This window comes from Rousettus aegyptiacus, unplaced genomic scaffold (assembly GCF_014176215.1).
Source record: "Rousettus aegyptiacus isolate mRouAeg1 unplaced genomic scaffold, mRouAeg1.p scaffold_m13_p_7, whole genome shotgun sequence".
Classification (NCBI taxonomy): Eukaryota; Metazoa; Chordata; class Mammalia; order Chiroptera; family Pteropodidae; genus Rousettus; species Rousettus aegyptiacus.
The window spans coordinates 89,624,199-89,638,599 of NW_023416310.1; the positions used below are offsets into that span (position 1 = coordinate 89,624,199).

Genomic DNA, 14,401 nt, shown 5'->3' on the forward strand with positions numbered 1-14,401 from the left:
AAACCTATAGGTAGAATCTTGGGTGTGTGTTTGTATCAGGGACACAATGATAGGGTGGTCCATGGCAATGTGGCATGTTGACTGTTAAATAGAGAGTTACTAATCATTCATTACAAATTCTAAAGTACCTAAGTTTCTTTTTCATCTTTTAAAAGATTAAAAAATAATTAAGTATATTAGGTTGAAGAGTATCCCTGTCACGATCTTCATTTTATTTAACTATAATAATACTTCATTTGAGTGAGATCAAAGTGATTAAGTTAGTGTTAACTCACTGGGACTTGTCTCTAGAAGGGAAACTGGTGTATGAAAATGACCTATCAAACAAGAAAAATATTTTGAAAAATTAGGAAAATATTGTCTTGATTTTAGGGTGAGATACTCTTTCTACATAAGGCAGGAAGCTCAGAAGCCACTAAGGGAAATAGACAGCTTTGACTTTAGCAAAAAAATAAAAAATAAAAATAAAAAATTAAAAAAAATTGACAACAAAGTTCTAAGACAGTAAAGTCACTCCATGACAAAAGGTAAAACACTGGAATGCAGAATTACCACAAATTGGAAAGGGAAAAATGGAGAGGGATGAGGTGGGGCAAAGAATTTGAATAGGCAGCTCACGGAAGAAGATATTGCAAATAGTCAGTAAATGTATATGGAAAGATGCTGAGGGTTGATAGGAAAAGCTTAAATAAATAGCATATGTTGCTCATTAAAATGTGGGTAAATGTTTCCATACATTAATGATAGGCTTGTAAATTGCTCGTCTTTTTGGAGTGGTCTGAAATATCAAGATAAAATTACATAGACTTTTTAACCTAGCAGAACTATCTCAGAAATCTGTTCTATAGAAACAAAAGCACCAATATCTAAAGATAACATTTAAAAGGAATTGTATTGCAGCATTTTCATGGCAAAAGCTGGAAACAATTTAAACAGCAAGCTGATTAACCATTAACAAAGAAATAGTTGATAAAATTGAGATACACTAGTGCCGTAGAACATTATGCAGTAATTAAAAAGTCATTGGCAGTCAAAAGGGTAAGTGTTGGTCTGGTGAGGTAGGAGGAAGGAACAAGAAGGGCCTGATCTGGAGTCTGTCACTATGGCTAAATGTATTACCCTCAGCCCTGACATGAGAATGCCAGCCCTGCCTTCCTCTTAGGATTGTTGAGAAGAAGCAAATGAGCTATATTATGTTTGCAAATGCTTTATAACTGTAAATCACCATAAAATGTGTTCCATTTTCCTAACTACTCCTATTTAATGCATGACTGGTTAGCAAAGAAGAGAACAACAAAGATGGTACATGCGAAGTCTGGCATGAGCACCTTTCTTAATTAAGAATTACTTTAATTATAGAAACTCCGAATGGCAGGATGTGCTTAGCATTAATTTCTTAAGCTTGTGTGAAAATGTGCTTTTTTCTAACATCATGGCAGAATCACCTGAGAATCTTAATATAGAAATCTGGCAACATGTTAGCCCTGCTAAATCCAAATCCCTGACAGTGGGGCCCTTGAATTTGTATTAAGTTACTCAAGTATTCCTGATGACTAGCATGAAAAATATATAAAGTAAAAATACCTATTGCCTCGATTCTAGGGTGAACTTTTCCCTCCACTTTGAGTGTTTCTGCAGTAGATTTTGTCTTATGTTAATATATGCACACTTACTAACATTTATGTGTGCTTTGTTCTAAGCACTTTTTGCGCATATCATTTAATGTATTCTTCACAGTAACCTCAAGATATAGATGATAATGTTATCCTCATTTTATAGTTGAGAAAACCAGGGCCTAAAGAGGTAAACATTTTGCCCTAGTCTTTACAAAAAAATACTCTGGTATGTAAACACTAAGCCGGGATTTGAACCTGGACAGTTTTGAGTCCAGAACAAGCACATGTACCTACTATAGTCCATGGTCTTACTGAAAGAGGCTGTGATTAAGAGCAAGGACCCTGAAGCCAGACTGCCTGGGTTTGAATCCTGGCCACTTACCAGGAAGTTACTTTTATTCCCAAGCCTAGTTTCTTCATCTTTCTAAAGGGGATAATAATAATACCTATCTTATGCAGTTGTAGAGAATATTACAGAGTTCCTATCTGTAAAGTGTTTAAAACATTGTCTGGCATATATTAAGTACTATATAAAAGTACATGGTAGTGTTTTTACACCCCTACAATGCATTCTTTGATCAGTCTTGGATCTTACAACCAGTTGCCTTTCAGATTGATGGAAATGAATTAATAAAATCTCAAAAATATATCTAATAAGATATTTTCTGTCATATACACACATCTATAGGCTCTAATCGAGAAGTATACATAAGATTTCAGAAAACTCATTACCAGTTTGGTTTCATGTCTTAAGTTCATATTGTGGTGATGATATAATTTGCTAAAATTCTTTCTCTGTGACATGTTCTAATTAACATAAAGAAATCTTTTTATAGTACATTAACTTTTAAAAAATGATAATTTTAAGAGACTCCAGTGACCATTAAGGCATTTTTTAAATTCATTTACAGCAATTATATCCCAGAAGTGAGAATCATGTCAATTCCCAACCTTCGCTACATGAAGGTTAGTACTTTGCTTATTAACAGAAACAGAAAGCTCACTGATCAAAATTGTGTGCGTGTTTATGTGGGTAGTTGTGTGTATTTGCCATGGGGCACAATGATAGAGGAGAAGAAAGTTTGGAATAATGAAGGGGTTGAGATTTTAAATTTTTTAAACTGGGATTCTTGACAACAGTGTCTTTGCATATATGCAGAATGAGCAGTGTACACATTATGTAGAGATGGCATTGCAGGTGGGGAAAGAAAGGAGACGTTAGACCCTGCAGACATTTAGCTCTTCTCTACCATGTCATGTGTGTATATGTAGCAGATACCAGGAATCGACTATATTTCTTCTTTACCACAGCCCCTTTGAGGTCCTTATCTATGGCCCTTCCCCCTACACATGCCTCTAATGAATTGTATAATATTCTGCAGCAGTGGCCTGTTTAGTACTTTCTTTTTTTGCTGGCCATGAAGACATTTATATAGCCCCTGTTCATTTTAAGGATATTTTTTACTCATCTTAAGAGAGTACCAAACAAGGGCAAATTATGGTTCAAGAAATCTTAGAAGTCTTTTATAGCCTTAATGTGCCATTTTTAAAATGTTAATACATCTGACTAGCCCCTAGCTTCCATATTTTATGTTATTTTATTTTATTTATTTTATTTTTTCATATTTTATCAATGAGAGCTACCTTCTTTTTAGTCCTTAGGTGGAAGACGGAGTGGAACAAGAGTTGTAAACTTTAATCACTCAGATAATATGTCTTCCTCAGGATTTCTCGATCTTGTAACTGTCCCTTTCTATGTGATCTGTCCCATTTCCTTAGAGAAATGGCAACTCTAGAGAGTATATGCCCTAACCTATAAATAATAGAATAGGAATCAGTGAGCGCTTCGAGAATGCTATGATGTATAGGTATAGGTGAGTGTTATTGCTCAAGAGTAATTGGAGAAGGAAGTGGGGTTGAAAATTTTGTAAAATATTTGGTATAGCAACTAAGAAAATGGAACTAGGTGTGGCAGTCATGGAACATGTCTGAGAGATGGTTTTCTTACTCCACAGGAGAGCCAGGTCCTCCTGACTCTCACGAACCCAGTGGAGAACCTCACCCACGTGACCCTGTTGGAGTGCGATGAGGGAGACCCTGATAATATCAATAGCACTGCTAAGGTAGGAGCATTTTCTCTCTTCCTGAATCACCCTGACTTTTCCTGGAGTAGCCTCATTTGACCTGGCTTAAAAAGGACTCCCCATTGTCTCTCATTTCCACATCCAAGCCGTTATCAAGTTCTTTTGATTCTACCTCCTAAGTTTTTTACTTTATCTATAAACATACTGACACTACCCTATTTGAAGGATTCATCATTTCTTACCTAGACTGTGACAGTGACTTCCTAACTGACCTCACTATTTTCAGTCTTCCCTTGCTTCCATTCCAGTTCATTTTCCACCTTGCAACCAGGGTGATTTTTCTAAAATCAAACTTGACATGCTAATTATTTGCCATTTCTCTGACTTTGAGATGAAATTCAAATTCATTAGCATACCGTTATAGCTCCTGAATGTCTTCACCTCTATCTCTGCTTCCAGGATGATCTTCCCTTAGGTCCCCAAAGCTAGCATTCTCTGAATCATACATAATAATGGTTGTGATCCAAGCACATCCAATGGTTGTGAACTTGCATGCTGGAGAATTACATATGTTCTTCGTTTTATCCAGAATGCCTCCTTCCTATTCCCACTTCTCTAACATACATGCTCATGCTTCTCTTTCAGTCTCATACATACTCGTTCTTCAGGACTCATAGGAAATAACACCTTTTAAAAGCTGGTATGCCTCCTCTAGATGCCTTCTGCTTACATAAAGGATACATAGAGCTAACCGAATATTAAAATAGGTGATTTTAACTTTCGGTGTTAGTTGAATGAATGAAATGTGGCCTTTCTACATTTTGGTACTTGATGATTCATCTAGTACTTGAAATTTTACTTCAAGAACTTTTCTCTTAGACTATTTGTTACTAACTCATAACTCAGTGTGATGTTCATTAACAAATTGGTAGAAGGGATGCCTATGTCTTTAATTAGCTGTTATTCAAATAATATTTACTAGTAGAGAATTTATCCCTTTTTTCTTTCTTCCTTGTGCTTTTAATGATTCCACTTATAATATTACTTACAAAGAGAGATGACACATCTGTCCTTGTTCCTTTTCTTAGCACTAAGAAACTATTCCAGTGAGGATAAAGACAGAAATAAGTGCCTGATTATATACCCAGCTTGTGGATTTGCTATCTTTCTCTTTATACTTCCCCAACCACATTTGTATCCATAAGTAGAAATGTGGTTGATATTATTATCTGTTAACCTCTGACATGGCAAATTTGAGGCCTAGTTAAAATGTAAGTGAAGAACACGTAACTGTTTTCCATGACCTTAAACAAACCTGACATCCCCATTTCAGAAAATATTATATTGGAACCGATGTCTCTCCTTTATGTTTTTCTTAAAAAAAAAAAAAATTTCACATATGCTAGAAAGTATAAAGAATATTTAGCAAGCACTCATGTACCCCCATCCCCTTAAGAAATAAAACTTCAAAGACACAAAGCCCCTATGTCCTTCCCACTTGAATTGGCCAGTAAAGTAAGCTCTCCCTTGAGTTTATCACTCCCTTAAATTTCTTTGTCCTTATATTTTTACTGGAAATGTCTATTTTTAAACTATGTTTTTAAACTAAATATAAGTGATATAAAGCTATATGTTTCTCGAATCATCCTGATTACTTCTGCACATTTAAATCAATATAATACTTTACTGTATTCCATTGGATGACCGTCCTGTGATGTACTGATTCCTTCTAAGGCAGGCCTCTCTGTTGCTCTCCAGGTGGCGGTTCCTCCCAAAGAGCTCATTTTAGCTGGCAAAGACGCAGCAGCAGAGTATGATGAGTTGGCAGAACCCCAGGACTTTCAGGATGATCCTGAGTAAGTGACCTTTTTGTAATCCCCACACCATAATTGGCTGACTTCTTATTTGGATTTTTAAAAATAATTTTTCCTATTTATAAAAATAATTACTCTAGAAATTTGGGAAATATATATAAAACATGAGGAAGAAAATAAAATCCACAAAACATAAGCATTATTAGCATTTTGGTGTTTGTCCATCCATTATAATTCTTTCATCATTGGTATCATTCTGCAAGCACATTTTTTTAACTTTTGTTTTTCACATAAATATATTTTTCAAGTGCATGACTTTTAATGGTTGCAAACAAGATACTGTATTTAATCCCTATAGATTTATCATTAGAATTGTCTGCTCCCTCCCTTGCTCTCTTAGAGTAATTAATCGATTTACTCTTTTATACCTAAAAACTGAAAAGTAAACAATCAAACCTTTTCCTGAATGGGGAATGCATCAGTCAGGATCCAATCTAAAGACAAAAATGATGTAAGTTATTTGAATAGAGAGAATTTTATATAAAGAATTGTTACCTGGGTAACTTTGAAGGCTAAAAAAATTCTGAAGTATCCCAGAGATGTCAGATTTTTGAAGCAGCTACCACCCCTAGGGCTGAGGGGACAAAAGAAATGGTTAGGAGTGTTAAAATTTAGAAGCTTGAAGGAGAAGCCCCATGGAGCTAAAACTCAGATCTCAGGAGGCGAGAGAGGGGACAGTGCTTGACTGGTGCTGACATCTGTGGATGGCAGAGAAGAGGTAGCATGATGAAGCTGGTATTCAAGAGCTGGAAAACTGCAGCTAGCTATCGCCACTTTCTAGCTGAAGGAGCGTTGCTGGCGTGATGCGCAGGGAACCACACACAAACAAGAAGCTCACAGGGAGGAGCCAGTCTACCAAGCAGGAATGTGGTTAGCGTCGTCCTGAGTCACAAAGCAAGGTGTAGGAGGTGGGCATGGACCTTAGTAATAATAATGGCTTAATATACTGGCATAGGGAACGTTTAAGGTTTTTTAACAGTGATCAAAAGCTCCCTCAGCAAGTTAGAAAGAAGAGAGAACACGGGATGGATTGGAAAAATAAAGTGAGGGCAAAGGTGAGATTATTACAGTGATTGCAAAACTTGGGTTAACTTCAGAAAGCACCAGGGCAGGTGTTGTGTTCTGTTTTGTTAATCTATAGAGTCCGAGCCTCCACTCCACAAGTTCTCTTTAGCAGGTTTAGGCGGGCACCAGAAATCAGATGGCAGTGGTCGCCTAGGAAATTAAGGACAGAAAGACAGACTTTTTCCTTTTTACTATTTTTAACCAAATATTTTTTAATGAATCTGATACAAATTAGGAATTTAATTAACTACAATACAAAATGCATTCTTTGTAATTTTTTGCTTTATGTGGGTCCTTAAATTACACTCAGTACAGAAATTTGTTAAGATAGACTTCTGGAAAGATTATTTGAGATATAGAATTCCAGTAAGATTAATTATATAACATTAATTTAAAAAATTGATTTATAGTTCATATTATACTTTATAGGACTTGTAGATATCTGGAAATTAATGTTACATAATACCATTTAAATATGTAAATGTTTAACTTTTCTGAAAGTATTATTTGGACAGTAGATTAAATTGTTTATTTCATTGCCCTTTTACTTTATGAAGCTGTTTTTAAAACACAAACTTCAAGTGCAGGTCAGAGAAAACCTCAACTAAAAAGATTTTCTATCTAAAAATTCCTAATTTACATAGGCTATTTACAAAAATACACCGATTTATATTATTCTAGAAATTCTTCTAGCTCTGAGCTAATTTCAGTCTATGTCCTACAGAAATATTAGCATATTTGTACACAAATGTGTACAAAAGTGAATGAATATATAGGGATGTTTGCAGCACCCTTGTTTATAACAGAAGCACTGGCAAAAACCTCAGTGTATACCAAGTATGGTAAATATAGAATAAACTGTTAGGTAACCATTAAGTAGAATGAAGAAGATCTAAACGTACCAATATGGTAAGGTGTCTGTGGAAACAGAATGAAAAAAAACAAGTTGAAGAATAATGTGTCCCTTTTCTGTTGGTTGAAACAGAAAAGTGTAAACTCACAGAAAAATATCTGGTAGGTTAAGAACCAAAGTGTTTACAATTTTTCTCTTGTGCTGAATGGGAAAATAAAGCAAAGACTTTTACTTTCCCCCATTTGAATTTGACTATATTTTACTTTTTTAACCTAAAAAAAATGAGGTAAACATTTTGCTGAAGAAACTCTTCATTACAGATAAACGGGATAATGGTCATATCTTGTAATCAGAGATTTCCTGTTGGGCCTTAAAATGACTGTAAATCTTAATGGCTTGGCTGACTCGTGACCTTCCTAATACTGTGCTCATTTCCTTTCATAGCATTATAGCCTTCAGAAAGGCCAACAAAGTGGGTATTTTCATCAAAGTGACGCCACAACGTGAGGAGGGCGAAGTGACCGTGTGCTTTAAGATGAAGCATGATTTTAAAAACCTGGCAGCCCCCATCCGCCCCATCGAAGAAGGTGACCAGGGCTCAGAAGTCATCTGGCTCACCCAGCATGTGGAACTGAGCTTGGGCCCGCTTCTTCCTTAAAAGGTTTATCTGTTGGGCATATCCCGAAGGACAATATCACCACAAGCTTGTGTTAAAATGTGGAAGCTGCTGCTTCAGTAGGCCTTGTTTATAATGATGTATTCGTGCACTACTGAATCCTATTTCTAGGAGGGTGGGGGCTCAAGCAAGGCATTAGGAACGCTGGGTAACTGCTGTTCCTCTTGCTCTCACTTCTGTTAACACCAGTATATCTGTGTCTCCCTCACTGAACTCTGCACGTTGAATATCAACAGCATAGTTTCATCCCGAGAAAGGGGATGGCTGTTCCTTGGAATGGCATTAGATTTACCATCTTTGAAACTCTGACATACTGTCTCCTGATCAGATCTCATAAAGGATTACAATCTCACAAATGAAACTTAAAATGATAACCAAAAGGTAGACTTGCTAGCCATGATCCAGTATTGGTCTCATTGTACTAACTGCTTTCTGCATTCCATTAGATATAAGCTAGCAGTCTGTAAACATAACCCTTCACTTGCCATCATGGCTTCCATCTTGCCATAGATTTCCATTTGACAGAAAAATAGAGTTGTCACATTGTCTTTGGTTTTGTGGTGAGTGAAAGAACCTCTGAAATTCTTAAGGCGCTTTGATTTGCCCCTTCTAAGTGAATACGGCATACTTAGTTATTGACTGCTCTTAAAATTTTTTCCCAGTAGACTATGGAACTTTTAAGAATTAGAGAGGCAAGCACTTACGTTCCATGACAAAGGGGTGACAAATTCCATTCATTTTAAATGTTGCTGTAATATCCAGGGATTAATGCTGCCACAGGGAGGCAATCTTTAAATGCCTTACTCCCTACCCCTTCTCTGCTCTGCCTCTTTAACTCAGTAGATTGTTGTGTGTATTTGGGACCTGGAAAGAGCCCAAGGAAAACTTGGTGGACAAGTTCACTTCTGGAATGCAGAAAACATTTAAAGGTTAGATATTTAGCATGATCTGAACTAATGTTCTTTCCATTGATTTTAAGAGGAAATTAAGTTATAATCTCTTGAATCCAAAACTGGATATTAAGAAAAAGAACCTTTCTTGAGTTTGACTTTTATCATATGGTATGTCAAATTAGACCATTTTGATTGTAAACCATAAAATAGCTCAGCAAGTAACCCAGAGCACTTGCCTCATAGCCACATGCCGTTTTCGGTTGGTATCCTGGAGTTGGATCGTTAACCTTAATTTCTGTGATGTTTTCCAAAATGAGACTTGACAAAGTAGACAACCAGCTGCACTACGTTTTCTATAAAAGCGTTGTAAGCAGTGGCCAACGGACTTCTGGTGAAAAGAAATTTCCTGTTTATCCTGGTTTTGTTTTTAAGTTCAAGCCTTTACTTAAAAAAAAAAAAAAGATATATAGTAATGTAGAATACAGACAGGACATAGTATCTTGTCTGCGCCCCCTGGAAGACAAGAATATTTAGGAAGCCTTTGAAAGACACTAAATTGTATTCTTAAGGTCAAGCAAATTTTACGAAACAATGGTCCACAGAGTAATATATATGCTGCAGTGTAAGAAAAAATACTCATATCTCTAATATTATGACAGTAATATGTAAAGTTTAGCCTCTTAGGAGTGGGGGCAGGGATTGTGTAATGACAAATATGCAGACTGTAGAGATAGTTTAATTTGTTGTGACCCCAGAGTGTTAAATTAATTTTTATTTCACTACTTGCTAGAGCCTACTGTGAAGCCACTGCTCCATATTTTCCAGTGGAGGAAATGAGCATCAAAGTAGAGAATAGCTTCCTATGTTTGCACATTTGCATAGACTACACACAATTGTGTGTTACGAATTTATGGCATGTAGGTGGCATTTTTTCCTAAAGGTAACAATGTCGAAGGAATAGGTCTCATCAAACCCCTATGACACAGGAACAGAAAAACACTTGACCATAGAATTTTTTCATCAGAAACCAAATTAACTTGCAAAATAACAGAGCCATTGGTTTAATGTTTCCTCAAGATAGTTTTCAGTGCAAGCCAGTATTTTGTGCTAGATGTGGCTCAACACCTGTAGCTAGTGAATTCGGAATTTTGTTACTTTTATATTAGATCAGGTGCAAGATTTTTAATGCATAGTCAGTGTGCACCCCTGCAAGCAAATTAGGTGTCATTAGCACTAGAAACTATAATTTTGGAAACTTAAAGCTATAAGTTTGGATTCATGATTTGATTAGGCCACCAAAGTTTTTCTTTGTTCAAAGTGCTTATAGATGTAATGAACTAAGTGTCATACATATTTGTGAAGAGGCATCCTTTTTGGTCCCTTTTGGGAATGAGAGGCACTCCTTGATCTTTATGAATGACAGGTTCCTGTTTTGCCTTATTGCCTAATGTAGTGAAATAAAGCAGACAAAGCTCGAGTGTGTCTTTTGTTTGGTTTCATGAAGACTGCTCGTAATAGCGTGGTTCAGAGTCAGATGATAGGGGTGGAGTCAAAAGAATATGAGAATCAGTGAGGCATGCTCCCTTCTTCCATTTCTTTAAAGGAACTAAGCTAAAGCCTCATACCATGTTAGTTCACTGGAACATTGCATAGGTAGATGTTACCTGAATTCCTTATAAACATATTCTCAGAACCATTATATAAATGTTGTTAGGTCTCTACCAGCCTTTATCCTGGGTCACTGCTGCCAAGATACGCTTTCAAATATATAAAATGGCCCAAGCCCAACAAGTAGCCACTCATCCACTTTTATCTGTACTCATATGTATAACTCTTCCCTTCCCTCCTTTTACTGTAAATGAATCGTTTCCCCTCCTGTCTCAAGCCAGCCCCACCACTTAATGCACTCAGTCTCATCCTCTTACCTTTTCAAGGATATCACTTGAGCAATTCTCCCCACCCCTCTCCTGCATCGTTTCTAGTTGCATGCTATGATTTCTCTCATCTAAAAAGTAATTGACCTCACACCCCTCTTCAGTTGCCACCCTATTTGTCTCCTCCCTTGACAGCAAAACAAACTCCACCTTCCAGTTCCTCTCCTCCCTTTCTCACCTGAACCTGTCCCACTTAGGCTGCCACGCCACCACATCATCACAATTGCTTTCGTCAAGGTCCCCAATGATCCACACTTTAAAATACATGGCCAGTTCTCAGCCCTTATCTACTCTTTCAATCTGACAGTTGATGTCTCCCTTCTCGAAAGAATTTCCTCACTTACGTTTCCAAAACACGGCACTCCTGATTTTCCTTTTACCTCACAATTTCTGTATTTTTTGCTAGTACTTTCCCATCTTCCCAGCCTTGGAGTGTAGCAGGCCTTGTGTCTTAGACTCCTTTTTTCTCCGCTCACTCTTAGCGATCTCACTCAGGTTTCAGGCCATCTTTTAAATTTACATACCAATTCTAGAATAGTCTGAAATTTGAAAACCACAGTTCGGATTTTCTCTCACCACATCTGCCTCTCCTGCATTGGTCCCTAAGTGGCAGCTGTATCCTTCAGTTATTCACAATAAAAACCTTGGCATCGCCCTTGCTCCTCTTAATGGCACATCCACTAAGTCAGTAAAATCCTGTCAGCTCATCTTCAAACTGTGACCACTTTACACCCTCTCAAACATCCTAAGCCAAATCACTGTCATCTGTATAGACCACTAGATTATTATGTACCATCCAAAATAGTCTTGAAACCACCCTAGTCCCTTTAGTCAATTTCAACATAGCAGCCAGAGGGATTAAGTCATTCCTCCGCTTAAAATTTAGGCTTCTCTGCTTGCTCAAGAGCAAGGCAAAGTCCTTACAATAGCTTCTGAGGTCCTATGTGACCTGAAACCCACTCCCTAATTCATCTATTTTTCTATGCTCACCCACCCCAGCCGCATGAGCCTGTGCTGTTTCTGAGTCTCCCAGCCATGTGGTTTCTCAGGGCCTTTGCACTGGCTGTTCCCTCTGTCTCAAAAGCCCTCCCAGTTGTCTCTCACCCACACCCAGTCAGGCCTTTGCTCAAATACTTCCTTCTATATGAGGCTTTCCCTGACCACCCTATCTAATGATGTAAACAGCCCTCCCCTAAATAAATTCTCTGTCCCCCTTTGCAGCTTTATTTTTCTTCACAGCACTTAATACCATCTGCATACTGTACACTTTATTTTCTGACTTCTCATACTAGAACATAAATTCCAGTGCCAGGAATTTTGTCTTTTTAAAAAATTGTTGTTTCTGCAGAGGTTAAAACAATGGCTGTCAAATAGTAGGTACCCAGTATTTGTTGACTAATTCTATCATCCTTTCCCTTATTTATATAGCTGTTGATCTTTTATCTTTATTTTTAATATACATTTGCCTCTATTTCGTCGTAAGCCAAATATCTTACTTGAGCTTTTCTGTTCTGGTGTTTATGTACAGTACCCTTACCTCTTTTTACGCTCTTTTCAGAATTCCTTTCCTGCTCCCATCTCTCTCAATCTGCCATCATAGTTCTCTGCAGAGCATGTGCTTCTTCCTTGATTGGGGTTTTCTATGTACATCACTGCTTTACTGGATTGCAAACTCCTTCGGAGCCAAATCCGGGCCCCTTTGTCATCTGTTTCTCCTGTATTCCATTCACAGGGCAGCCTGGAGCAAACTCAAAAGCTCAGAGCTAAGTCATTTGCTCAATTGGATTTCAGTTCCCTGCAGTCAATCTTGGTCAGAAAATATTAAATAGAAAATTCCAGATATAATTCATAAGTTTTAAATTGCATGCTTTTCTGAGTGGCGTGATAAAAATCTCGTGCTGTCCAACTAATCAAGACTGGATAATCCCTTCATCCAGCTATGCGAGCTGTTTATGCGAACCGCCCGTTAGTCACTTAGTTATTGAATCGACTATTGTGGTCGGTATTGCAGTATTAGCCCTTGTTTTACTTAATAATGGCCCCAAAGCACAAGAGTAATGATGCTGGCTATTCGGATATGCCAAGGAGAAGTGTAGAGTGCTTCTTTGAAGAGAAAAGGTGTGTACGTATGTACAGTATAAAACATATACAGTACTATTCCTTGTTTCAGGCATCCACTGGGGGCTTGGAATGTATTCCCCATAGATAAGTGAGGGAGCTATTGTACTTAACTTTATCCTCATTTTCTTATGGTCAGGGACAGCTATAGTGAAAATATAGGTGAGACATCTACATAAGATAATGATTTTAAGTGTTAAATGAAAGTAACATTAAATAATATGGAATCAGCCAGTGAGAAAGTTGTATCCTCATTTTTTCCTCCCCATACTTCAGATTAAATCAAGGAAAAAGTATCAACACTCTTAGGTTTGTAACATCTAACACTCATTTAAAAAAAAAAAAAAAACAGTCTTCTGGCTCAGAGGCTTTGGCAGACAACAGTAGCTACTTACTAAAAAATATATCTAAACATGTGATACTAATTTCCATTTATAGATGTGATCAAATTTTTTTATTTAAATACACAAGTAAAATGATGTGACTCAGGAGTTCCACTTCTGCCTGTGATATAGGGATCTGGAAAGAATGTCACTCCCAGTCAACAAGAAAAGATGGATAGATGACAAAATCATAGATTTTACTGGACCTGTCAGAGAGCTAATATGGCAGAGCACTCAAATAGCCTGAATTTCAAGGAGGAACAGACCCCTCCAAGGAGACAACAGGCATGTAGACTGGCTCACCTATAGCAGAGCATGGGAAGAAATGTTGACCACTATATGAGCAGGTAAGAGGAAATCAATTAAAATATTAAAGAATCACTAATGGCCAAATTTGGGCCAACACGGCAATATAAAATCCCTGGGAGCCTAAGACACTAAGAAAGCTTGCATGCATTCACAGGCTTTTTCCAAGACCTCCACCAGGTGTTCATAAGAAAGACCCATGGGGACAGGAAGGAGAGTAGTGCTGGAGCTCTACAGAGCCTCCCTTGGTTTGGAGTCATGCAGGAGGGGTCTGCTACCAGTGTAGGAAAGGTATTAAACCTTGCCTCTCCCTGCCCAGGCTCTTCCCTCATAAGGAACAAAAAGACCTAAGCTGCTGGGGGAGGAACAGAAAATCCTGTCTCTCTAGGGTACAGGTAAAAGACTCTTTGGTGCTGGGGCCAGATAAGAAAAACCCTCAACCTTGGAAGGGACAGAATTTAGTCTTGAACCCCAAGATTCTGTACTAATACCGTTAAAGTTCTACCACTGCAGAAAGGGTGGAAAACTCTCCTTCACAAGGCCAGCCACAGATACAAGTTGGGGTTTGGCTGCTGCAAAGAGGAGGAGCAAGAATGCTG

General features: G+C 37.6%; 1 protein-coding gene across 1 annotated transcript in view; it reads left to right on the forward strand.

Moving 5' to 3' along the window:
* DCTN4 (dynactin subunit 4) overlaps window positions 1-10,538 on the forward strand; it is a 29,528-nt gene extending 18,990 nt beyond the window's left edge. The window contains exons 10-13 of the mRNA XM_016118755.2: window positions 2,528-2,582; window positions 3,632-3,739; window positions 5,459-5,556; window positions 7,937-10,538. Coding sequence (XP_015974241.2) covers window positions 2,528-2,582; window positions 3,632-3,739; window positions 5,459-5,556; window positions 7,937-8,150 — 475 coding nt within the window. The 3' untranslated portion in view covers window positions 8,151-10,538. The remainder of the gene's footprint in view (window positions 1-2,527; window positions 2,583-3,631; window positions 3,740-5,458; window positions 5,557-7,936) is intronic.
* The last annotated feature ends 3,863 nt before the right edge of the window (window positions 10,539-14,401 follow it).